General features: G+C 39.0%; 1 protein-coding gene across 2 annotated transcripts; it reads left to right on the top strand.

Annotated features, from left to right (window-relative positions):
• Positions 1 to 236: 236 nt before the first annotated feature.
• PRKCI (protein kinase C iota) lies at positions 237 to 26,170 on the top strand. Of its 2 annotated transcripts, XM_035334171.1 has the most exons (19): positions 237 to 355; positions 394 to 530; positions 6,761 to 6,882; positions 10,354 to 10,443; positions 11,261 to 11,311; positions 12,460 to 12,545; positions 13,877 to 14,017; positions 14,896 to 14,950; positions 15,664 to 15,722; positions 16,153 to 16,329; positions 17,806 to 17,903; positions 18,827 to 18,913; positions 19,504 to 19,639; positions 19,891 to 19,978; positions 21,164 to 21,289; positions 21,392 to 21,471; positions 22,488 to 22,577; positions 22,870 to 22,985; positions 23,561 to 26,170. In XM_035334171.1, the coding sequence occupies exons 2-19, from the start codon at positions 421 to 423 to the stop codon at positions 23,646 to 23,648; spliced, it is 1,800 nt and encodes a 599-aa protein (XP_035190062.1). In that variant the 5' UTR covers positions 237 to 355; positions 394 to 420; the 3' UTR covers positions 23,649 to 26,170. The 2 variants fall into 2 exon arrangements, with proteins under 2 accessions (XP_035190062.1, XP_035190063.1); XM_035334172.1 differs by lacking the exons at positions 237 to 355; positions 394 to 530; positions 12,460 to 12,545 and having other exon boundaries at positions 6,831 to 6,882.
• Positions 26,171 to 26,391: the final 221 nt, after the last annotated feature.

The raw sequence follows: 26,391 nt of genomic DNA, 5'->3' as shown, positions 1-26,391 counted from the left end.
GTTTTCTTTGGAAAAAAAAAAACACAAAACACCACACTCGCTGTACGGCACTTTAAGCTCCACCTGCACCGAACGCCCAGCGCGACCCCTGCCCGTGCTCGCTCCCGCGCAGCCGCGGGGCCGCCCCCTGCCCGGCAGTCGCTGCGCGCTCCCGGCGGGCCGTACCAAGCGGCGGAGCCACCGGGGGGGAGGAAATCCCTTGCGCCCCGCCCGCCCCGCTCCGTCACGGGGGTGCGGGCGCCTCTTGGGCTCCGCCGCTCCCCCCCTTTCCTCCCCGCAGTGGTCCCGCCCGGCCTGGGCGGGCTGAGGGACGGCGGGGGGCGCGCGGCCGCCGCCTCCTCGTAGCGCGGCCCCGGCCCGGCCCCAGCCCGCTCACGGCCCCGGCCCCGGCCCGCCCCGGCCGCCGCCGCCGCCCCGGGGATGCCGACGCAGCGGGACGGCAGCGGCACCATGTCGGCTCCGGGCGGCGGAGGGGGCGGCCTCGGCGGGGACGGCGGTCACCAGGTCCGCGTGAAAGCCTACTACAAGGGGTGAGTGCGGCGGCGGGACCGGAGGCCCGCCCGGTGCCCTCCTCACGGCCCGGTTCTCAATTCACAGCCGGGCCCGCGCTGCCCCCCTCCCCCCCGCGGCGCTCTCGGTGCTACGGCCGGGGAAAATGGGGAAAAAAAAATGTGTTTTGGGGCTGGGCGCTGTGTGTTGGGCTCTTCTCGGGTCTGAAGGAGCGGTGTTGGGCTGAAAACCCGCCCCGTAGGGTCCTGGGGTATTCCCCGGGGGTTTATGAGGGGGCCGAATGGCAGCGAGCTGCTGCCCCGTGTAACAAGCGCTGGAGGCGTTCAGAGGGAGAGCCTGGGTGCTGCTCCCCAGCAGCAGCTTGTAATGACAAATATAACACAAATTCTGCCCCGCTGTGGGTGCGCGACGCCCTGTTAGGCACCGACAGTTAGAGGAGCCGACTTTAAAAGCCTGAGAGCAAGGCCACTGACTTGGGAAGGAGGTGATCTAATCAGAAAACAACGCAGGTTGCATTTTTGGGTTAAGATTGAGCTCTAGGCACTCTCGACAGCTTCCTTCCAGTTACCCGTGTTAAGTACAAGAAAAGACTTATATTTACGGTGTTTGCTGTCTGATCTCTATAGCATTACAGTTTTAAGGAGAGGTATAGAAGCGTTGCTGAGTGCTTGGCATTTGCTAATGCCTTTTGTTTCTGGCCTGCATCTGCTTTGGGGCTTTTCTTGACAAAAGAGCTGTGCAATCTGTGCAAAAATGTGGCATAATCTGATTTTATGAGGTCTGTGAAATGCTTTCAAACTAATACTATGTGAAATCCTCTGCTCTTTTACAGTCTCTTTAATGCGCAATTTCTTAAAGAAGTGGAGATGGCCCTGGCTATTAGCTGACAGAAGCGTTCATTTGGTCAGGCAGTGAACTAAAGTGGAAATTGCTCTGGATTAAAACCATTTATTTTTCTTCTGCTGGGTCAGTTTTAATCTTGATCACTTCCACATGCAATCATTTGATTTCTTGCTTTAGCGTTGGGAGGCTGTGGCGCAAGAACAGAGATAAAGCAGCCCAGGTTTGTGGGAGTGCAGAAGAAAACTGCTACATCGGAGAGGAATGCTGGCTCATGACACTTTAAGTATTAGGTAGCAATTTCACAGGCACCGGAATGTTTTCTTTGAGTTTCATCTGAGTTTCGTCTGCTGACTTTTTAACTGTTAAAGCAATTTGTCTGTTTACTTTTAATAATGGCACTGAATCATATGGACAGTTGGTTAACCAACAAACTAACAGGCTGAATGCCTTTGTAATGATTCATTTCGAGGTCAAAACAAATTATTCCCTCCACTCTCCTACAAAGCAAGTCTCATGCCCACTTGTCAAGCTGGCATTATCAAGAAATGGATAGCACAGGAAAACATTCTACTTGCCCTGGAATGACTTGGAGACTGAGGATCTAAATGCTGATATCCACATGCATGATAATAATGGCAGCATTTTTGCTTTAATCAAACAAACTGTATAAGATGAGAGCTGGATAGAGGATTTTTAGGGAAATACTGTTAATCAGGAAATGTTAATCTCTCTTAACTTTTTTTTCTGATAGAAGCCTTTAAATGGAATGTAGAAGTTACCGTGCAAATGTCGCTTGGAAGGTCTTTTCAACTTCCTCTTGTTGTGTCTGGTCAAAGGAAAAAAAAAAAAGCTTCCCCCAAGAAAACCCCAGCCCAGCAAGGCAGAAGCCCGGGTTGGCTCTTGGAAGGTTGGAGCCTGGCGGTGGGGCTGCTCCTGCCAGCTCTGGAGGCTGAGGCCCAGCCCCAGAACATCGCTTCGTCTGGCCAAGAGCCTAATTGCTTTTCTCAGCCGAGACAAAGGCTTTCATGATGAACTCTTTGAAGGGTCTTTGTTTCATTCAACTATGCAGTGGTAATTCTGTACCATAAATTCATGCAATATGTAAAACCAGGAAGGAAAATTTTCCTAAAACAGATCATGAGAATAAGAGGATGGGAAATCCCAAACACTTGGGAATTGGGTTGAGTTTACCCTGATATTTCCTTCTCTCAAGTAAGCCAGTTTTATCATAGGGTTAGTTTAAAAGGCTGAAACTAGTCTTATCTGTTTTAAAGGGTTACTGTCATCAGGGCAGGGTGTGTGACAGAGGTTCCTGACTGAGTTGGTAGGAATTTATTGTAACTAAAGCTTAGTGCTTTTTCGTTGATACAGTAACAATGTGTATCAGCTTCAAGTGTGCAGCACTTAGACAGCATCTGTAATTACAGCCATTTTAGGTGTCTAATTATTTTTTAAAAGTTTACTTTTTGGCTCATCTCATTTGTTGTAGATGCTTTGTGTCAGTTCAGTACCAGAAGCTGATACATCAGGGAGGATTGCGTTGTAGTGGGTGAGAGCAGGTAGGGGTGATAGGCTGCGTGTGCATTATGAATTCTATAGAATTTATGCTGATTTAAAAAAAAAAAGCAGTCTTGTAGAACCATTTTCTGTCATGACTTGAACTGCTAGCTTTTTTTTTCAGTGGTTGATATTGATTTGCGCTGTTTTAACTGCATCGGCTGTAATGTAGGTTAGACTTCTCGTGTCGTTAAAGGCATAAGATAGCAGTGCTTTACCCACAGACTGACTGATTTGTTTTGAATGAAAAATACTCCTGACAGTCCTCTCGCAATACATGTTAAATTAGCTTCTTTTCTTAATTTTACAGGAGTGGAATAAGTGGTGGGGAAAAACGAGTTCCATTTTAATTGTAAAATGCACCTTCGTAGATATTTCCAGAAAATTACTTTTAAAAGTTTTTGATTTCTCACATCCTTTGTTTATATTATTCTTTGTCTTGAGAACTTTCTGGTCAGATTTTCATCTCGGTATCTTCTGTTGTCTGTTGAATGTGAAGTTCTGCAAAAGAGAGTGTTCAGCTTTGGTTCGAGCCTGTAAACATACTTTTACCCATTCTTGCAGTTTCAACACCAATTTCATTTTGGGGCTGGCTGTTTTTTTCTGGTGATGTATTTTTTTCCCCAGAAAAAGCGATTGTGCAGGAGGAGGCAAGTTCCAGACCTCAGGCCTTTCCTGGAGAAAGAGACGCTTAAATCGTGTAAATAGCAGTGCCTGGATCTTATCGGATCTTACAGCAAAGATAACAGAAACAGCGGAATTCTCCAGGAGAATTCTTGCATGGGCTAATTTCAGTCAGCTAAAGCCTTAACAACTGACATAGGTGTGTGATAAGCGTGTGGATATGTGATTAATATGTGGTTAGATATACCTGAGGATGCAGAGATAGGTGATAGCCGTATGAGGCTCCAGACAGAAAAATCTCAAGCAGTAGCCTCCCACGGAAGCTTGAGTTTAGAAGCAGAGAGTGAGATAGGTGTATTCAATTGCACTTAACTGTCAGCATTGTGTGTTTTTTCTCTTTGTTGTTGCTAAAGGCCCTTGTGACTGCTGGATGATCTATAAAAGAAAAGGCATGAGAAAGAAGCTGTTTGATGTCGGAGGAAAGGTGGGACTTGCATCAGTACAGCTCTTTCCTAATGAAGACAGCATCAGAGTGGTCTTAGGTGCAAGAAGTGTGGAAAGTGCCATAAAACGTGAAGGTGTGACAGCAGAACTACGCTGGAAGTGAGACTTAGCTCAGGAGAAAGCGTCAGTGACACCACTATGGTTAAAGTTGCAAAGTGAGCTTGTAGGAAGACCTGTAATCTTTCAGTTCCTGCATCATGTAAAGCTGCCTTCTCGTCTGTAGAAAGAAACGTGCTAGGTGTTGCTTGTAGCCTCTTGTTCATATTTACATTCCTCCTTTGGTTTAATATCACTTTTGGCTAGGGTTCTGCAAAACGCGCCAACAAGTTGGTGTTGGTTGGTTCAGGCTGGGTGCTTTTCCAGGTCTGTTCTCCGCTGTCTGATACGTGTCTGACTGAAGTTAGTAGTGTAATACTTTAGAGAATTAAATTCTAAAATAAACTCCCCCTTTACTTGAAGGGCAACTAGTTTTCCATTTGAAGGCCAACTGTTTTGCCACTTGAAGGCAACAAGTAGGAAGAGTTCATTCAGTCTGGATCAGCTTTACTTCATCAAGAAGGGAAGGATTTTCGTTTCTAAGCTGTTCAGCACATCTTAATATTGTGGATATGTGACATTTGCTGGTCACTGTAGTGATGTAGAGATAAACATGTGGACTTGAAAAAAAAAATTAAACAGTTTTTAGTAATTTTTTTTAAACTTCAGTTTTCGCTAGAGCAGCAGTGATTACCGCCTGTCAGGACTGTGGTCTGTCACCTGCCTCTTGTCTGCCAGTAGCAGTCATACGGTCATGCAGCTCGAACCCACCCTCTCCCATTGTGCACCGGTTCAATCACAGAATAAACTGGAAAAGTTGAAATGTTCAGCTCTGACTTCTTAGTGCCCTGCAGAACGTAACCTTTTATTTAAGAAATAAATCTGTGTGTGTTGGGGGGATAAACAAAGGGATGGTGAACTTCAGCTGCAAATCAGTGAAGTTGCTAAGCGGTGCGGTGCCTTATCTCCTCGCAAAGAGGTAGGTCCCTGACAAACAGGAAATGCAGGTTGAGGCTTTGCCTCCTAGCAGGGCCTCCTCGCTCGCCTGGTGTCAGCAGCGCGTGCGAGATCTAGCCCTGAATAGAAATGGAGCAGAGCTGCTACTTCACTCCTCTCAACTCTGATTCCATCCTGATGTCGGTGGTGTCAGCAGAGCGACTCATTGGCTTTTTCCATTCTTTCTCTTTTTTTTTTTTCTAGCTTTGCGTTAAGCATCTCTACGTATCAGGGTGCAGATATTGTTTTGTCTTGTGTGGAAAGAAGAGGAGCAATTCCTCAGACAAATAACATAGTAGATTTCTGACTTTCATTCAGATTGAGGTGTAATTTCAGTTTCCTAACAGTTTAATGGAGTCTTTCCTCTAACTAAACTAACTCTGTGCTCATAAGGCCAGAAGTAGGATGTTTTAGCGTGCTTAGAAATTGCTAGTTTGTGTGCTGTTGAACTCAAAGGAGCCTCTGTAATATTCAGACACACATTTATTGTGCCTGTTTGCTGCCCCTCCTGGAAGTGTTTCATGTTCGGTGACCACAGTGTAAGCCACAAACCGCTGGATACAACTCTGCCCCTGTGCGAGGTGATTTACTGACATTGATCTTGATGCATACATTTCAGTCTGGTGGGTGCCTTGATGTGGATTTTGACCGGATAAAAGTGGTGACTGTTTCCGTTCCCCACCACCACCAAATAGTGCTGGCGTTGACAACTGCACCAAACAAATGAATCTTTAACTGGTCGAATTTTGGGGGGAAGAGGAGTGTCACAGGTCAAATGTCAGGCTTATACAAGATGTTTGAAGTGTAGTGTTGTAAACAGTCATCTTTTTTTTTTCCTCCCTTCCTCTCCACCTTCCTCTGAACTGTACCTCTGGCATCCTTTGCTTAAAGGGCTGCTACCCTGAGTCACCTGTTGCCCTGTAAGGCCCAGCAAATACCAAGACAGTGGGTCAGCGTGTTATGTTAATGCGTTTAAAGCATCAGGTTAACTCACTCTCCATCTTGATTATAACAGAAATACCAGTTCTGCATAACAGTAACGCACTAAATTTTAAATCTAAGTATATGCTTTGCTCGTCTGGTCGCCCTCCCTGTCATTGTGGTGAAGCATCACCAGGTCTTTCTAAAGGCACTTCAAATATTTGGAACTTTTTTCCACCCTCTAATCTGGTAGGCAACCTGTTTAATATTTGTCTTTAATGTTTCATAACATCTATGCAATTAAAATTTAGTTGGAGAAGATGTATACGTTCTTTAAATATTTTGGTAACTAGTAACAAAATAACTTGTTAGAGCGAGGAAAACCACCAATACATTAGTAATGTCCTTCAAAATGTTTGCAGCATTTAATTCTTTGTTTTCCACTGATGTAACATTTCATTTCTGTGTGCCGTTAAAATCTCCTACAGCTCACTTCAAAGTTACTCGGGCATTTAAATCTTACTCTTTTCAAAAGCAGATGGCTGGAGGAATAAATGTCAAAGCAGTAATAAAAACCTCTTGGAGCCTGACTTGCTGTAGGAAGGGTTCTTGGTGCTAATGGCTTACTAATATCACTTTAAGACTTTTTTTAGGGGGCTGCGACAAGAGGTGGGCTTTATGTTAGTAGTATGTGGAAGGCATTAGAGGTAATGATGAAATGCTACGTATTACAGTGTAGTTTCTCAGATCTGTTTTTTCTCTTGCTCAGGGACATCATGATAACATATTTTGAACCTTCCATCTCATTTGAGGGACTGTGCAGTGAAGTCCGCGACATGTGCTCCTTTGATAACGAACAGCTTTTCACCATGAAATGGATTGATGAAGAAGGTAAATCAATACTTGCCACTTGGCTTTCTGACAAATATCCGATCAATATGGTGCTGAGCTTTCAATCTGTCCTCTCCCTTTCATCTTTCCCTTTCTCTCTGCCTTCATGAGATAAGCTCAATGTTTTTAGAAATGGTAAATCTGACTGCAGAAGTAATGGCTACCCAATGCCCTTGTAAGTATATCTTAAATGTTGTTATTTCAAATCACTTCGTGTGGAGCTCTGTTTCTTTTTCTTTTTTTAAGCAAATAAATAATCCAGTGACCATTAAAATGTGAATTCAATGTTTGGACTTTTTAGGAAGGAAATGGTAAATGTGCGTTTACACTTGAAGAAGCCCATTATTCCCCATAAGCCTTAACTGTTTCAAAAAGTTAAACTAACCTTAATGATACAAAATACCATATTTGTATGAAGTGTTGGTACAATTCAATATATAGTTGTACATGTAACCACAAAAGGTTGTATTTTGAGTGTTTGCATCAGCTGTTCCTGTAGCAATCTAAAGTCTAACAATGCATAGTTGTTAATTAAACTTTTTACAAGTATTAGAAGAAAAAATTGAAAGAAAATACTTCTCTGAATGGTAGGTCTGAATGATCCGTGTTATTGTTTACTTCACATGAAGAAAATTAAGCCATTTCTCCGTTTTTCTTAACAGATGTAGTCCAGTGTCCCTTCTGAGCTGTATGTACACATTAGGAATGTTTTGAAAAGCTTAATTGTAGTTCTTACACCAATGCCATAAAGAAAGTGTTCTACGCAAGTTTTGAGCTGCACCAGAGACATCTGAATTATGAAATAGTTGTTGAGTTATGTTAGCATGCTAACTACTTGATGGCATAAAAGGCCATAATGTGCAGTGATTTGTCTGCAGTGATTAGTATTTGTATGCAGTGATTAGCATAAATGGTGCTTGTAAACCTGTTTTCTCACAGCTTTCCCATTCAGAATTGGGTGAGTGCCAGTTTATTCAGGGCTTAGAACTAAACACAGACTAAAGTTGATTTTGGAAGTGTAATACGGGCAGGTGTGCTGAAGATTCCGGTCTTCAGATTCTAAGCAGGTTTTCTGCCCCACTCCCTCACCAGGATTCCCAGGTTATTCACACAAGGCAGATGCAGTTAAGGAACGGAGCAGTGTATATGGCCAAACTTCTGTGCAGTGGTGCTATTTGAGTTGGATGTGCGCTTTGCAGTAAGCTGGCTGGTTTGTTTTATCTGAGGGAGGATGGTAGACTTTTCACTGAAGAGGAAGAGTCTGGAGAGTCACAGTAAGAAGTACACCTCTTTTTAATGAAACATGCTTGTAAAAATAATAATTAAAAATGTGCAGATCTAATGGTTTACTTGAAGCAACAGATTGTTCTGTTCAACTTTTGCTCTTTGATCAGGTACAAATAGGAGTACTGCAGTTGGACTTTTTTTCATGTGTTCACTTAGGATAGAGTGCAGGTGTAGAATGTTGTGTATAACTACTTTGTGTATAACTACTACTGTTTCTGAGAGGTAATCACACAAAGGCAAATCTAATTTAGTTGAACAGAAACAAAAAAAGGTCAGGTTCAACTGGAAAATTGAGTTGAACTTGATTTGTTTTTAGTAAAACTTTTGTTTTGAACTTCTTGTTAAATAAGTCAAAATTGAATATTTTCCATTGATATTTTATCTGGCTTTAGATAACTGCAAATTTATTGCTAGCTTGTCATTGAAAGAAGATTTGTAACACATCTGTTTTTTTAATACCTAGCCACCGTTAAAAATACTTTAATTTAAGACTGCTGTTACTCCCCATTAGATTTTTAAAATGAAATTGTGAATCTGAAGGCATTGTGGGAAAGATCAGTTAAACAGTACTGCCATTGTGATCACCAATAAAAAATAAATGTGCAAGTCAGATTTAATTATGAAGCTTCCTACTAATGTCTCTAAGCCTTCTATGCCTAGTTCAAAGCACTGCGTATGCTCTTGAAAGCCTCCCTTTCTTCTGCCAAAAAGAAACACAAGACTGTTTGCACAGGTGTCAAAAACAAATGAAGAAAAACTGGTTTGTTGATTCTCAGTGAGTTTGAATAAATAGTTGTTCCTTCTCCTCCTGCCGTGCTCTCCATTGTGTGAGTTTGTGCGGTGGGTAGGCGGTTTGATGTCCAGATAGGCTAATGGGGCAGGGACCTGCAGTATGATGAAAAATGGCTAAGTAAAGGTGACTTCAAAGACTGGAGTGGTTTTGACTATTATGAAATTCAGAAAAGAATAAAGGTAGAATTCTGATAATGGACAGTCTAGATCTATTACTAGTGTTTTAGCAATGAAAATGAATGGATTCATTAGAACCAAAACAAATTATCTAGAAAAACTTTGGTAGGGCAGGTTTTAAATATCTCTCTGCCTGCTGGGTATGTGGTTCTAGTGCAGAACCTCAGCAATGTCCCTATTAATTTTGTTATACTTTAGTAGAGAACAGTTCATAAGTTGTTGCTTGGCTTTCATACCGTGGTAGTGACTGCAGACTGGAAGCAGCAGACCTTGCTAATTAGATTCAGCTTAGGTGAGATGGAAGTTGTTCTGCCTTCCTCCAATTTCTGTTACTTGCAACTAGCTTACCTGTTAAGGGAGTGGAGAGTAGTATTTCTGTTAAAAAATTGTCAGGGTTGGCTGTATGGAATTTCAGCTAGAAGGAAGCTTGTGCTGCCCATGTGGTAGTGTACAAGCAGGCAGAGAGAAGTCCTGTGTTCTCGCACAGGATATCTTGTGCAGGTGGAGAAAACAAATTGATAACCAGAAGTTTTCTTCACTGGGGCAGAGATAATTCAGATTCAGCAATGATTCGGAAGTGTTTCAGTTGTAGTATCACTTCAAGGGAAAATACTTTGAAGAAGATTTCTTCTTTTGGGGGGATTTTTTTAACAGCAGTACTAATCTGCATCAGATGCTGAAGAAAGATTTTCATTGCATGGCTGTTCCTTTGAGTATTTATAAGTTTCCAAACACTGAGAGTCTCAGGAGGTGAATTAAAATATCAGAGGAGATTTTCAGATGAATCTCAAGAAGCAGGTGTCCAAAGGAAAGGGGTCCAAGGTTAGAATTTATGGCCCTTCTTGCTCCTGATACTGCATACAGTAGGTCTCTAGCGTGATCTCCTTTATTTCCATAAAATTTTTCCATAAGGTATCCTGCACCTCTTGTACTGAAATAATGCCTAAGATCATAGGAGACGAAGCCAATGATATTTTGTGATTATGATCTGCTTGCTACTTGGGAGTATCTTAGATTCTTATTTCCCCTGAAAGCATTCAATAGGACTATTTTCAGATGTACTCTCTGAACAGAATGAAAAATAAGTACTACCATGCAGGAGAATATTGTTTTGTTTTCCTACAATAATAATCTTAGGAACAACTGTGAGGGAACTGATGAATGGCACAGAACTAATTGGGTTAAGCTTTGTATTGTTCTCTTTTCTTTCTGCAGGAGACCCATGTACAGTTTCTTCCCAGCTAGAGTTGGAAGAAGCCTTTCGGTTGTATGAACTAAACAAGGATTCAGAGCTTCTAATTCATGGTATGGTGAAATTCAATATATTACTTCTAATGATTGCACTTACAAAGAAGCGTAATTTTTACATGTTATCTGTGTCTTTTGCACTACTCCAGCTTCCTCAGTTAAAGTCTACTGTGGCATCCTGTCAAGAGGATGCTGAAGCCCATGCACCACACTTTTTTGCTGTCAGCACTTAAATAAATTACTTTTATGAAATTAAGTGAAGATAAAATACTTTGGTATTAGTTTATTGATGAGACAGCTCCCATCTCGCATTTGTTCATCCATCCCAAGGGCCTTTGTGTGCTTGCTGGCAATGAATGGTAGAAAATATGTATGTATGTTATACAGCACCCACAGTTCTTCGTCAGCTTGGCTGGAAGAAAGAGACAGCTTTTCAGCTTCCCAGAAAATCTTTTAAAAACTAGAAAATAATTGTATCTGGTTTTGTATATAAATAATATATATAACAGTGGAAAAAAGGACTAGTATAGACAAGATCATATTTGGCTGTTAGGATACTGTAGTATGGTATTTATAGTCAAGGTTTCCATGTACTGACTGCAGTGATGGGCCACATGAGAAACCATCATCGTTAGCTGTTGCTAGTTACTTTTGTTAGGAAATAATTTCCCTTGCTCTGCTGTTTGGTTGTATTTCTCATGTGTATCGTTGTTTTGTTTAGCGTAAGATTTTTGTGGGCACTTCTCAGCTTGCTTTCTGCTAAACGAAGTTTTGTTAAAATACATTCTGAGTGCCTTTAAGAAGTGTTGTATTTAACCCAAAGATTTTTATGTCTGAAACAAAGATTAATAGAAAGCTAATGTTTTTCTTGCAGTATTCCCTTGCGTACCAGAACGGCCTGGCATGCCTTGTCCAGGAGAAGATAGTAAGTAGGCGTCTTAGTTAAGAAGTACTTAAAATCAGGAATTCCTATTCTAGAAGATTGAATAGATTTCTTCTTCTTGACAATTTTGATATTCTATCATTTGGCTTTCTGTGCTTATAAGTATTAATAATGCAAAATCTCTACAACTTACATATTTAAAAGGAGTAGAAACTTTTGCTAAAATTAAGTGTTGTTTGTCATTTCTGAATCATTGTTAATAAAAACATTGTGCATTTCTGTTAACTATCCATGTGTCTCTGCTTCCCTTGCTTTTGCCTCTTTTATCGTGCCAGTTTTTTTATTCTATTCCTGTCTCTAGTAGTTGTCAGATTGCTAGCTGACTAATGTGAGCAAAGGCTTGTAACCAGTGGTAATGAAGTGTCATATCACCAGTTTTAAACCAATGTTTAGGCAATGTCAGGAGTATTCTCCAAAGACCTTTAAATCATGCTAGCAAACGTACTAACCAGTACAGAGGGGATTTTCCATCTGTCTTAATGTAGACTTCTATGCTGCTAGTATTCATGTTACAAAAGCTTATGGGTATGTTATGCATGAACACGTCTGTCAGTTCGATATCCAAGTCTCTGACAAGTGTCAGTGTACATGCTTAAAAATTAACTTTGGCAGTATGATCAGTGCTGCTCTTCTGAAAATAACAAGGTCGTAGACTAAATCTGAAATAGGTTTCCAACTCAGTGTAGTTTTGTGTATTATAGTTCACAATTTTGGTTCCTGATAATGAAAAAATAAGGTGGCGGCTGTGGACCTAAAACTGGAGGATTTGCGCAAGCGATCTTAAAAATCATGGCATGCACATGAAATGCACCTTCTTCCCTCCTTCCCTTTCACACAGCTCCTCCTTGAGTTTAGGTACGGTAGGTGCATGTTCTGCAAACAAGTGCTTGTATTGTTTGGACCGTTTTCCTTCTTTCGACTCACTGACAGTTGGTCAGAGTATTCTACGTCAAATTTTCTCCAAAATTAAAAAAATGAAAAAGATACTTAGAACATTACTCTGTGTTTCTATAATGTTGCAAGAGTGAAACTTTACTCTGCACATCACTTTACACGGAATTGTCCATGAGAAGATATTGTAGTTCTGCGTTTATATTTTTATGGATATAATCGTATGTTTTTCCTCTTAGAATCCATTTATCGCCGAGGCGCCCGCCGGTGGCGAAAGCTCTATTGTGCAAATGGTCACACTTTCCAAGCCAAACGATTTAACAGGGTGAGACTCTTGTTGGGTATTTAAAACCATGTTACAGGGTTGTCTAATTTTGTAATTTTAATGCTACTGCCTTGAAAAATTATAAGGTAGATTTACTCTCAAAATTTATTCTCATTTTTGTTGATTGTCTGTAGTACTTTTGGTAATTACAGCTTCAGAAAACTTTCTCAGTATAAAATCAGGCACTTAACAAAAATAAATAAATGTTTGTTATTCATTTCTCAGTACAGTCTGTAATGATATTAGTTAAATGCTCCATTGTTCCCTTAAAACCTTAACAGAGGGCAAACTTTACCACTCACATTAGATGACTGAGCTGAAAGTGCATTTGCAGTTCTTTATGTTCTGGGAATATAAAAGTCAGAGTTGCTTATGACACACTTTTAAACAAAAGCTGAGATGTTTTTCTAAACATCCTGCTTATGGTGGCATGTAAGCAACTATAAGTAACAGATCATTTTTAATTTTTTCAAGAAGCAATAGTCAAATACAGTTAAGAATCAGGAAGGCTATCTGCTGTGTTTATTAAAACAAACAAACAAAAATCTTTAAAAATGAATAAGCAAGGTTTCTTGACAGCTTCAGTGCTCTTCTTTCTTTTCTAAGCTGAGTGTATCATGCGCTAAATAATGTTCAAAATTGTCTCCACTAAACCTCATCTTCAGCATTATTCATCTAACTCTACTTTTTTTTTTTCTTACAATGCTCTGGGAAACACTCATTGACCTCTTCCTAGTCAAAGGCTGTCAAGGCACCATCATGGAATCACTTTCCCTCTTGCTTTGTAGGCACCATGTTTTCATGGTTCTTTTGAGTTGTGTTGAGTGTTCTTCAGTGAGTGGTGACCCTCCCATTCCCTGTTACCTGGTGGTTTAACTGTGCTGAAGCTTTTGCCCTCCTGCTTTTCTCTCTACAAATCTTAAGTACTTGTCTACACAGAGAGATGATGAGACACTTAGCAAGTCAGTTTGGTTGTAGCAACTTGCTGGTTTACCTGCACTGCTTTTGACCTGGAGTTGGCTCACGTCTCTCTGGGTCCACGTGCAGCAGAAAAGCCTGACTGTGCCTGCACCTTTCCAAGCAGATGTATTCTTTCCTGTACGGCAGTTGCTGCTTATTGTTCATTCGTAATTTCTGAGCTCTTCTGTGGTATCTGCCTGTTCTATCTTTAAGTTCTGAGATAGGGACTCTTCTTGCGTAGTGCTAAATTCATTGGGGTCTCTCTGATCTTTTATCCACTGTTCTTCAATAACAAGAGTGTGGAGCGTGTCTAAATAGTTTTTATTGTTTACTTTTGCTCTTCAGTCGGTTTTGTTGGTTTGTCATTCTAGCGAGCTCATTGTGCCATCTGCACTGACCGAATATGGGGCCTGGGTCGCCAGGGATATAAATGCATCAATTGCAAACTCCTTGTTCACAAGAAGTGTCACAAGCTTGTCACTATTGAATGTGGACGTCATACACTACAGCCAGTAAGTATGGTTTGTCTGAAAAGTTGCCTTTTAAAAACAAACAAAAAAACACAAGAAATGAAGCAAAAGAGCCCACTTCATACTAACGGCTTTCAAACTGTAGTCTGCAAATAATCATGTTAGATGAAAATTGAAAGGTTGTCATTCTTTGTCTGCTGTGTTAATGGCAAGAAAGTTTCAGAGTCAGTTAGCGAAGTGGCAGTCCAGCGAGAAGAGTTCAGTCAGTCTTATTCTTGCATCCGTTATTCCTGTGACAGATACATTTACCTTTTCCTTCACTGTATTGTTACGCTGTGTACGTACATTTGTCAGCATATATATGCACACAGACACTATTTTCTATCTTCAAAGAGAAGTGCAAGTAAAATATATTCTCTAAACATCTGTTAGATTACTTGAGTATTTTCTATATAGAAAAGGAAGATTGAGGCACAAAAATTTTGAGACTTCTCTCAAGAGATGGAATTATCTTTTAGTTCTTAAGTCTTTGGGGGGGGATAAAATAAATATCTTTCCTAGTTTAATATTAAAAGCAGACATCTACAAGTCTATATTCTGCAAATTCATTTGACTAATATATGTACTGCTAAAGTACTTGAGATTTTCTGTCTCAGTTCTGATCTGCTGTACTACTTTTTCTCTGTTGTATTAAGTTGTCACTTCAACAGCTTCTGGAAACTTGTCATAACTTCTGGAAAATAGGTAAAATAAGGACTACAGTCGTTCTTAATATTCATTGTGTATGGATTAGAGCAGTAACTATGTTGATTCATCATGTTAAAAAGTAGCTAGATTATATTCCTCGGGGATTGATTATTGTCTCCAAAGTAATGTTTTTCATGTTTTTCAGTCTATTACAAAAATGTGCTTAATTGCAGGAACCAATAATGCCTATGGATCCATCATCAGTGCATCCAGATAACGTAGAATCAGGTAAGATCAATAATTCTTATCCTTTAATTTACTGTACATAGATGGAACGTGGATATTAAAATGGAACAGGATAACTTTAAGCAAATTATTCTTAAAATTTTGTTTTAATTTTAATAAGAGATTCTTAATACTAAGGGGAAAATAAATATAAAAATCATGTAGTTTTCTGTATCTTGCAGTTTAAGAAACTAGGCTAAAAATGAAAAATCTGGGTAGTCAGCTACCTTTTCCCACTGATAAGCTGCATATTTTAAATGTCCTGAACAAACAAACAAAAAGCCCTGGACACAATTACAGTGAGAAAAAAAAATCAGTAAGGTTTCTACATGATCAGTAGACAAACAAATTTATTCTTGCAACAGTCAGAATGGTCATCCTGATGTTTGAATTTGGATATAGACAATGTTCAGTTAAAACAACAAAAAGCTGATATTTTGAATAAGATGCTCTGTGTTGAGATTAGTCTAAATAGGTTTCCAAATATCATTAGCAGATTCTAGTCTGCTATATTAACAACCATAGTGGTTGTTAATGCAGCAAAAATAATTATTCCAATAGTTCAGAAACGACAACAAAAAAAGTTTGCCAGTTTTGAATGCTTATATTACATACATTTAAATTGTTTCTCTCTTACTTCAGTTCTTGCGTGTGGAAACTTTAGGGAAAAAGAAATTCTTTCATGTCAAGTCTAATTGTTTTTCTTGCACCTCTAGTGATTCCATATAATCCATCAAGCCATGAGAGCTTGGACCATGTTGGTGAAGAAAAAGAGGTAAAGTATCTAACCATGCTAACTATATTCAGAAATCTTCAAGTCTGTCTCTATTTCAATGCTTTCATAGTTTATCTTGTCACAAAATTAAAACTAGTCCATAAAGCACATGTGGGATTCTAACTCAGGTGTATGCATGTATGTCTTGCAAGCTTTAAACTTGAGTTGAGATGCACTTTGATTTAGAAAGCATTTCAAACTCTTCCAGTTTCACTTGTTCTCATCTGCCACGTTGCTTCTGCCTCCTTCCTTTCCCGACATTGCTTTTCAAGGGTAGTGCAGTTTTAAGAATAACAGGTGTTATTTGAATCACTTGTTTATATTCATTTTGCTGCTCTGTTTGAAATGTTAACTTTCGTTAAACAACAGCAACTGCAATTGTTAAAATTGACAAGCCTGCTCACTAATTCCAAAGTATCTCTGTCACCAGGCAATGGGCATTAGAGAAAGTGGCAAAGCTTCCTCCAGTTTGGGTCTTCAGGATTTTGATCTGCTCCGAGTTATAGGAAGAGGCAGTTATGCCAAAGTACTGCTTGTTCGATTGAAGAAAACGGAACGCATTTATGCAATGAAGGTGGTGAAAAAAGAACTCGTCAATGATGATGAGGTAGGCAAGCTTTTTATCAATAACTCAGCCAATTATTCTGAAGACCTTCGGTACCTGCAACAAAGGGGATGCCAAGGCTTCTAGGTGTGCAATGTTAGTTGAAAATTATGCATTATACATTCAACTTCTTAAAAAGTATTTTTTTACAAGTTCACAAGACAAGTGACCAATTTTGAGGTCTTCATCAACAGACTGGTAGTTCATAGCAGTCATCCAATGCCAGTGGTTTCTGCCATAAGCCTCATTACGTCAGCATGTGTTGTCACTGTCATAATCGGTATTGTCTGCAGCAGTAACTCATGCAGAATTCAAGTTAATGAGCCTCTCATACTTCATTATTTTAGAGCAGTACTCAGTGTTTTCTTCTGTTGCGTTCCCTGGGCTGAAAAAGAGGTGGAATCTGTTTTTCATATGTTCGAGTTTGTGGATTTTTTGTCATAAATGAGATTCTCACGATGTTATTTCATTTGCTCTTCAAATCAGTCGTCTGTCTTAATTAGGTTGTAGCTTACACAGTGATTAGAGGAAACTTGTAGTTTGTAGGAATTGCAGTCTTCAACTGCCATACTCCTCTCATTGCTGAAGATTTCCCTGACATTTGTAGGATGTAGGACTAGAAGGTATTCTGAGCAAATTTGCCGACAACACCAAACTTGGAGGAGTTGTGGACTTGGATGAGGGTGGAAAGGCCTTGCAGAGAGATTTGGACAGGCTGGAGAGCTGGGCAATCACCAACCGCATGAAGTTTAACAAGAGCAAGTGCCGGGTCCTGCACCTGGGACAGGGCAACCCTGGCTGCACGTACAGACTGGGCAGCGAGATGCTGGAGAGCAGCCCCACAGAGAGGGATCTGGGGGTCGTGGTTGACAGCAAGTTGAACATGAGCCAGCAGTGTGCCCTGGCAGCCAGGAGGGCCAACCATATCCTGGGGTGCATCAAGCATGGCATTGCTAGTTGGTCAAGGAAAGTGATCGTCCCACTACTCTGCGCTTGTGTGGCCTCACCTCAAGTACTGTGTGCAGCTCTGGGCACCACAGTACAAAAAGGATGTGAAACTGTTGGAGAGTGTCCAGAGGAGGGCGATGAAGATGGTGAAGGGCCTGGAGGGGAAAACATATGAGGAGTGGCTGAGGTCATTGGGCCTGTTCAGCCTGGAGAAGAGGAGGCTGAGGGGAGACCTCATTGTGATCTACACCTTCCTCGTGAGGGGGAATGGAGAGGCAGGTGACCTATTCTACACAAACACCAGTGACAGGACCCAGGATAGGATTTGTTTAGGCTACTCTGTAAAGATTTGAGTGACTGTGGTCTGCTATGCAAGAGCTTTTGCATCTATTTCTCGGTCTACCATTGATTTCTTCTGCATTTGATAATGCTACTTTACATTCATCTGCACAAGTTTTTCTGCTAATTGTCTTTAGTATTTGACCTACAAAGTGTAATAATCTTTATCCAAATGTCTCTTTCCTTAAATAGGACATTGATTGGGTTCAGACAGAGAAACACGTTTTTGAACAGGCTTCAAATCATCCCTTTCTTGTTGGACTACACTCTTGTTTCCAGACAGAAAGCAGGTAAAGGTCATGAGATGATAAGTCCTGTAGTGGTTTATGAACAAAAGGCATGTTTATCATCTAAGCTTTTCAGATTAGAAAGATGCAAAAGATTGTGAAATACTGATTGTTAAAATGGGAAGGATTCTGAAAATAAAGAGAGAGAGAGAGAGAGAGAGAGAGAGAGAGAGCAGAAAAAAAGATGCTTGAGAATTGGAAGTAGAAGACACAAACTAAAATGGGAGGAAAAAACAAACAAACAAAAAAACAGAAATTAATCTAAATGATGCATAGACTCTGAAGATATTTCTCTAAGTAGAAATTGGAAAACAGAGCCTGAGTTTAAAATGGAAAACAGTGGAATAGAGATGAAATTTTTTGTGCATGTGCCTGTATATAGGAAAAGAGATCTCAACAGAGTAAATTACTATTCTATACAGTAATAATTTTCAGCACAAATAAAAGTTACTGTATATTTAAACAATGTCATTGCTGTACAAAAAGGTGATAAGCTAGTGAGAAGAGAGTATTTGTAAGATATTAGTAATATCAATTATGAGCAAACGAGATTAAGAGGATCATGAAGGAAAATATGGATTTTTTTTGTGTGTGCACAGACACGGATGTCAATCTATTTATATAGTCACATACATAATGATGAGAAGCAGGAGTTGTAACGGATTAAGATTGTGGGAAGGATTACTTACTTTCCTCTAGCAGTAAAGAGATTATCTAGCAAAACTTTGTATACTTGATTTTTTTTAACTTTGGGAGTTTATTAAAGGGAAAGGAAATAGGTGAAGCCAACCATGTTACCAGAGAGATGGGAGGAGTTAAATTGACATTGTTCAGTTACAGACCTGTAACATTCTAAATATCTGTTCAATAAACAAGTCTTTCAGCCTTGTATAGAATCACTTGTGATACACTTTTGTGTGTTTCAGGTTATTCTTTGTTATTGAGTATGTAAATGGAGGAGATCTAATGTTCCATATGCAGAGGCAAAGAAAACTGCCAGAGGAACATGCCAGGTATGTCTAACTGCAGATTTATTTAATCAGAACCAGTTTTCTGACACAGTACAGTAGAGCAGAGATTACGGTGGTGAGCTTGCAAATCTTCTCCAGATCTGAAGAATTTAATAAATTTGAAACTGCATCCTCATTTTAATGCTGCAAGCTACAATATTTTTTGTTTCAAGAAGGAGCTATAGTTGGAAACACGAATTGCTTGTATTAGCGTTACTGTTGATGACTGCAACTGATTCTGATTTTTTTCTAGAAAAATACTTCTGTGGTATTTTTTTAATTGTCTAATGATTGTGTGTTTTTTAGAACAATCATGGACAGACATCTAGGCAAATGCTGAGTTCTTGCATGTATTTCATCTTAGGTTGAGGTGAAAGGAATGATTTCACCAGAATTAATATTACTTAAAAATAATTTGTGTGTGACTGTGGATAGAGATGGTTGTATGATTGCAAACAACTTACCTACTCACCTGGAAAAAAAATGTAATGAAATACAAAAGATGCTATTTAGGAAAGTGTCATTCTACCAAGACTGATTTGGTGGTTTGGTTTTTTGATTGTTTGGGTGATCAACATCTCTTTCTACTCTAGGTTTTATTCCGCTGAAATCAGCCTAGCATTGAACTATTTACATGAACGGGGGATAATCTACAGAGATTTAAAACTGGATAATGTGCTACTAGATTCTGAAGGGCATATTAAACTCACAGATTATGGCATGTGCAAGGTAAGCTGCAGTTCCTTGCTAACCAGTAAAATCAACAATTAAGAAATTGTTCTAATTTAAAAGATGTAGAGACATAAAAAGGTGAAAGTTTGAAGTATTTGTTTATACACAATGCAGATAGGCTGTAAACTCATTTCAAAATGAAAGCAGCTTATTCAGGACTCTTGCCTTAATTCCAAGCGCAGTCTTTAGTGGAGTGGGAGAGTGGAATCTTTTCCTAAGATGTATTTTTTCTCCATCCTTTTTTACAGGAAGGACTGAGGCCTGGAGATACAACTAGCACATTCTGTGGAACTCCAAACTATATTGCTCCCGAAATTCTTCGGGGAGAGGATTACGGTAAGTTGCATTTTTCACTGCTTTCTTATAACTTTTGGCTTGTCTCTTACTCAGGTTGTTTGGCAATGGAACATGCAAATCTCCATCAGACACCTGATCCATCTAACTCAACATTCTGTCTGAAAAAGTGAATAAACCCTTCAAAGACAGGAAACATTACACTGAGCAAAAGAAACACCATGTCTCCCACATTTTAGCTTTTTACCAATCTTGAAGAATAACACGGGTCTTCTAAACTTATTATTGTTTATAACTATTTTATATACTCTTAATGATGTACTTGCTGTCTTGAATTGTGTTCATTTTTGGACCTTTGTATCTGGCAGCAGGGATAGTAATAAACGTGTTGCAAAGGGCTTAGATAACAGACATCCCTATCACAAGTTTCAATGTTTAAAAAAATGAAATTGTCTATGCAATTGCTGGTTTAGGAAGTTCACAAGATTCCTGAAGCAAGAGAGTACAGAAGGCAAAGTTTTTTTTGTGTATGTTTCCTCTACTTACCCTTTCTGCTTAAGCTTCCAGTGCTGTGCCAAGCAGATCTTTGATCTTTTCTTCCCTTAAGATTCTGAAAAGTTCCACAACTACTTCCAATTAAAACCCAAAACGACAACAACAGAAAGTGTATCTGTACTTTTAAGTCTACTAACTGAATTGAATGTCTCTGTTTGACTGGCTTAATAACGTCCTTCTGTCCATCCTTCCTTGCGCAAACTTTATAGGCCAAACAAACTGTATCAGTCTAATCCTAGCCACTGGAAATTTTTTTCTTTAGCAGTGCATCATAAAATAGATATGTTCAGCTCCATAAATGACTGTCTTTCTACTATTAAGAACCACGTACTTCCTTCTTGTCCTTCCCCCGCCTCAGATAATGCACTGTTGGTTAGCAATGACTAAGCTTATACATAATCTAAGACTTTAAGGTTGTAACACCAACCTTTAAACCTGTTGAGTTTCCTTTTCTTTGTACAGCGTTCCTTCCTGTCCTGCACCCAATGAACCAAGTAATGTCTGTTACAGCTGTTACCTCTCCTCTATTCAGTAGTTCATAGAGAACTCAGAACGACTGTCAATACTTAAATTTTTGAGCTAATTCTTAAAACAAGTCTTGCTTTAGCCCTAAAAATGTTTGTATTTTTGCTCTAAAAAACCTTTATCGGTATTTTCTCTTGTGAATTCTAGGCTTCAGTGTAGACTGGTGGGCACTCGGTGTACTTATGTTTGAAATGATGGCAGGCAGGTCACCATTTGATATCGTTGGAAGTTCTGACAATCCTGATCAGAACACAGAAGACTATCTATTTCAAGGTAAGTACAATGACTGTTCATATACTTAAATGCTTTGTCTCCACTTACCTTTAACCTAACCTTAAAGATGCAAAGGCTGATGTGAACCTTGATTTCTTGCAGTAATTTTGGAAAAACAGATCCGAATTCCCCGATCCCTTTCTGTTAAAGCAGCAGGTGTTCTAAAGAGTTTCCTTAATAAGGTAAGAGCTAAATCAGACAATTTGAGACTTCTGAAGAGAAGCTGTTTTTTAAAACCTGTTGACTAATTGTTGTGTATCAGATGTACCTTATCTGCTGTACGCAGAGATAGGGTAGAAAAGGTGTGAACATACTGCAGAATTTTAATGGGGCTGGGAAACCTGTTTTAGATACTTCTCTTAGAACCTGAAGTTTTAGATTCTTAGTCTGGGGTTGGGAGTAAATTTCAGGTTAAAAGGTTTAGAAATGCTCTAAATAATTTCTTTAACTTGGGGAATTGGACAACCTTACCAGATTTATCTGGGTACTTAAATAGGAGTTAAGCAAATCACTCTGACAACTTCTGATGACCTCCTTGAGGAAAATGCAGAGGCATTATGCACTTGCTATTTGCTGGTAGCTAACTAGCTAAAACATGCATCTGTGGATTAGTTTGAGCACATGCTGGATTTTATTTAGTGAGTCGCAAAAGTGGGGGGAGAATAGCAGGAGAAACCAGATTTGGTTAAAATTACTCAGCAGGTAATACTGTTAAAGAAAATTGCTTCTGTTGCAGCTTCCTCCTGTCCTCCTGTACTGAGAGCTATAGTGTTACAGCCTCCTAGTGGAAAGACCTGTTAAAATAATCTTTCAGCTGTATCTATCCAAAACTTGCAGTTGCTATCCCAGTGCAATTGCCTGGCATAGGCAGTTTGCTCGTTGGGAGGGAAGAGTCAAATTCACTTGTGTGTTTCAGAGCTTGGTTAGATTACAGTACATTGAAATAGGTCTAAATAAAAATGAGGAAAGATGGGGTGGCTGTTTATATATGTCAGTTATAGGCTTCCATATATTCATGCCTGTTTCAGACAGTAACTTGGAACACTTTCCAAAATAAATAATGTTAACTTAGTTTTCCATTGCTCCTTGTGACAGAATCCATAACAATTCTTAATTTCTCACAGAATTCATAATGCTTGTGTTTTTATTCATGTGTAGGCCATGGCACCAATTTAGAAATATTTTTGTTCTTGCACAGGATCCAAAAGAGCGTTTAGGCTGCCATCCTCAAACGGGATTTGCAGATATCCAGGGACATCCGTTTTTTCGCAACGTTGATTGGGACCTGGTATGTGCATACCTGTTGGTGTGACTTACTTTCTTTATTATGCCACAAAAAAAAAAAAAAAAAAAAAAAAAAAAAAAAAAAAAACTTTCAAAAACTGTAAGCTCCTAACTGATGTACCACAGTCATAATACAGAACCTTTAAATTCTTTTTACGTACTGTAGCTACAGTAATTTAATAGAATACTCACAGAAAGCATACAAAAGAAAATTAAGAGTAACTTCCAGCCTTGTTTAAAAACAATTCAGTAGGTTGTAACTCCTTCTTGGTGTCACTAAATGCATTTATTCTTAGATGGAGCAAAAGCAAGTGGTGCCTCCGTTTAAACCAAATATATCTGGAGAATTTGGTCTGGATAACTTTGATTCCCAGTTCACCAATGAACCTGTGCAGCTCACTCCAGATGATGAGTAAGTAATACAGAATTTAAGACATATTGATAAGTCAGTGAAGGAGTTAGATAAAATCATAGAATAGCTGTATTTATATTACAGAGAGTGTATGTAAAGCAGTAAATAATGATTTCTTATGTTGGTTTGGAAAATTCTTGCGTGTGTCCTCATGGTAGACTTAGGATGGACAGATTCAATATTGTGCTATGGCATGATGTAAAAATCAGCAGTTGGAAAGCCACTATAAAGAATTTTAGTCTGAAAATGGATGAATAAGTGCTATTTTACACATTTTAATGGTATCACTTAAAAGAAACGAACACGTGAAGGAGAAAACCTGTTTTGTTGTGTGGTTTATTTCTGCATTACTTTAAGCCATTTTATTTTTAGAATATTGCTCCCGAGTGGTTTTGTGTTTTGTCACTGTTGCAAGGGCTAGAAAAATGTTATAAGGAAAGAGAGGGTCAAAAGCAAAACAGGGGAATGTTCTCAGTTGCAGTCTATTGTAAAGGTCTATGTTTTAAGACAAACTACCAGCTAATCTTGCTGCCTTTTAATTTTGTTGAGCTAACAACTGTTTTTAATCTTAATAGCGATATTGTGAAGAAGATTGACCAGTCTGAGTTTGAAGGCTTTGAATACATAAATCCTCTTTTGATGTCAGCTGAGGAATGTGTCTGAATTCTCCATTTCTGGACTGTGCCAATTATTACCCTGTTTTTGCATGGATAAACATCTCTTCATTTGAATGCACTTGCATAAAAATGAATGACAAAACGTCATACCATTGCCACCTAGTGTGGATTACTCGGTAATTTTTCTTTTTGTATTAATTGTCATCTGGGACAGTTGTTGTGCTGAACCTCGGGATGCCAGAAGATTTAAAACGTAAACTTCCCAGCAGTCTTGCCAAACTTGAATTTTAATATAGAGGTTGGTCTCGGGGGTTCCTGACTGAACAATGGGATCTGGCTGTATAACTTGCCAATACAGTGTTCTGATAAAGGAAAGTTTTCTTACTGCTTTAAGAATACAAATTGCATTAGGGAAAGTAATAAAATATCATTAAAGGACTTCCATTTTTCCAGCAAGACAAGTAAGACCTCATGACTTTTGTAGTTCTAAATCTAAATGTATGATATCCCTGTTCTCCTTAGATGTCAAAGTTGCAGCTCCATCTTACAGCTACATTTGCCCTTCAGATTTAAATGACAGTAAGGAAAGCGGATTTTAAAACTGAATAGGTCAAGAATGGCTGTTCTCATAGAGTATATTGAGCCTGTCCTAGAGGAATTGATTAACTCAGTATTAGAATCAATAGGCTTCACTCCAAAATGATAATACAAGGACTTGTACATGGTTTGATACACAGAGTGCCTTTCTGAGCCTGTCCCTTTCAGTGAGGGTTGTTTGTGGTATTGTCAGTTTAAGTAAGTGGAATTCAATTAATACTTTAAAAAATTAAAATCTGTAGAGTGCAATTTAGCAGGAATGGGCAGCTAATACTGAAGAATGCAGAACCTCATGCTATTATTTATTACTTTCACAGTTTCTGTCTTACTGTATTAGAACTGCATAGGTTACAGCTATGGCCTAGGTAAGGGCATTGTTTCCCTTTTTTTAATCTCACTGCCATACTGTTGCCAGTGGAAAAAGCACATCTAGAAAAAAAAAGGTGCTGTCCACAATGACTCCCTTAACTTTTCCATTTATAGACAGTAATTTGTAATCACAATCAAACCTTACATGTCAGTAGTAAACTCAAATCCAATAGTAAAGCGATTGGAATAAATAGAACGGTTCAAACTAGGACTTTCGGGAGGTGCGTTTCTTACATTTCACGTTAGTAAACAGTGTAATATACAGCACAGCTTATTTTTAATGTTTGAGGAATAGTTTTGAATGTCTTAGGCTGAAGAAATGCCAAATGTATCACTTTTTTATTTTTATTTTGTATTTTGGGGAAAAGGGATTAAGAGACATTGAAGAAAAGAATCTGTATTATATAAATAAGAGCTGTATGGCAAGCTGAGTGTTACTGAAAACAGCATTAAGTGTCTGTAAACACGTTAGCAAACCTTATCTGAAGCTTTTAATAATATTTCTGTTTAGTCAATGTCTCTCCTTGAAGAATCCTTGTGTGGTGAAACTGTAAATTCATAGCACCAATCTTCTGATGAATTTTTTCACTTACGCATTGGCTTCAAGGGGAGAGATTGCACAAATGCACAATAGTTGGTAGTATGGGATTTGGTTCATACTTTTCTTTGCAACGTGAGTAGGAAACAAAATATTGGACTGAGTTTTCAAAACTGGGAAGTGATTGGAGGGGCCTCAGTTTCAGGGAAATGTTGAACCTCTGCACTGTTAAACCAGGTTCCCTTGAACTCAAGTTGTGTATTTTCAAATGTAAACTATCAGAGTAAACCTGTTTCTAAAGAGCAGCTGGTAACTTCAGCATGGTTAGTTCATGTGAAATGAACTGCTTGCATGCAGTTGATTTGCAGATTATCACAGTTTAAAAGTGTGATCAAGTGTTTAGCCTTTGACTCTTACACTTGGGTGCCTAGTTAAGACATCAGGACTTAATTGGTATTAAACTTTGAAGTTACTTAAAGCAAGCAAGAAAAGGTTTGTACAGTGGCTTAATTTCATATGGGGTATTAAGTAAAATGGCTTTATGTAGGGAAGGGCATTTCTGCTGTTCATCACAGAAGTGTTATGGAGTAATATACACTGTCTTTTGTGCTCAAAGCAAAAAAAAAAAAAGATAATGTTACAGAAAAGAATACTTTTTCTATTTATATATCTAACCATTGTCGATGAGGTAAATCACAAAGATCTTACATGACTGTAAGTCCATTTTTAAACTTTAATTTTCTCCCAAGTGCCATGATATTAACAATTATTTTTCACTGTTGAGCATATAGCAAGTGTCATGAATATTCAGAATGGACATAGGGTGTAAACAGTTCAGGGTGGTAGGCTTTGTTTTTTTTGAATACAGTGTCTGCATCAGAAGCATGATGTATTTATGTGGAGTTAACCTTTTTGTACACAAGTTGGATTCTTATAGGTGCTCTGCTAGTTAATATTGTCACTATTTTCCTGTTTCATGTGGAATGTGGTCTTGAACATTGTTGAGTAATCATTCCCTTTATTTGTGCACAATTTTTACTTTAAATAAAACATTTACATTAGGCCTCTGTGTGTTAACCTCAAAAACAAACACTGCAAAACTCTGGGATTTGCTTGGGATCCTTGGAAGACCCTTAACTATCCAATACACCTCTGCCAGCCCGTGATTTCCAAACGTGTCTTGTACACTGGAATGCAGGTTCCTCGCTAACATGCTTCAGCAGCCTTATATTCATCATGCTCTTTGGGGAAAAAGCATCTGTGTCACTTCTGTCTTTCCTTCCAG

This window comes from Oxyura jamaicensis, chromosome 9 (assembly GCF_011077185.1).
Source record: "Oxyura jamaicensis isolate SHBP4307 breed ruddy duck chromosome 9, BPBGC_Ojam_1.0, whole genome shotgun sequence".
Classification (NCBI taxonomy): domain Eukaryota; kingdom Metazoa; phylum Chordata; class Aves; order Anseriformes; family Anatidae; genus Oxyura; species Oxyura jamaicensis.
The sequence above is the reverse complement of the archived record's forward strand: the minus strand, read 5'-3'. Positions and strand labels throughout refer to the sequence as shown.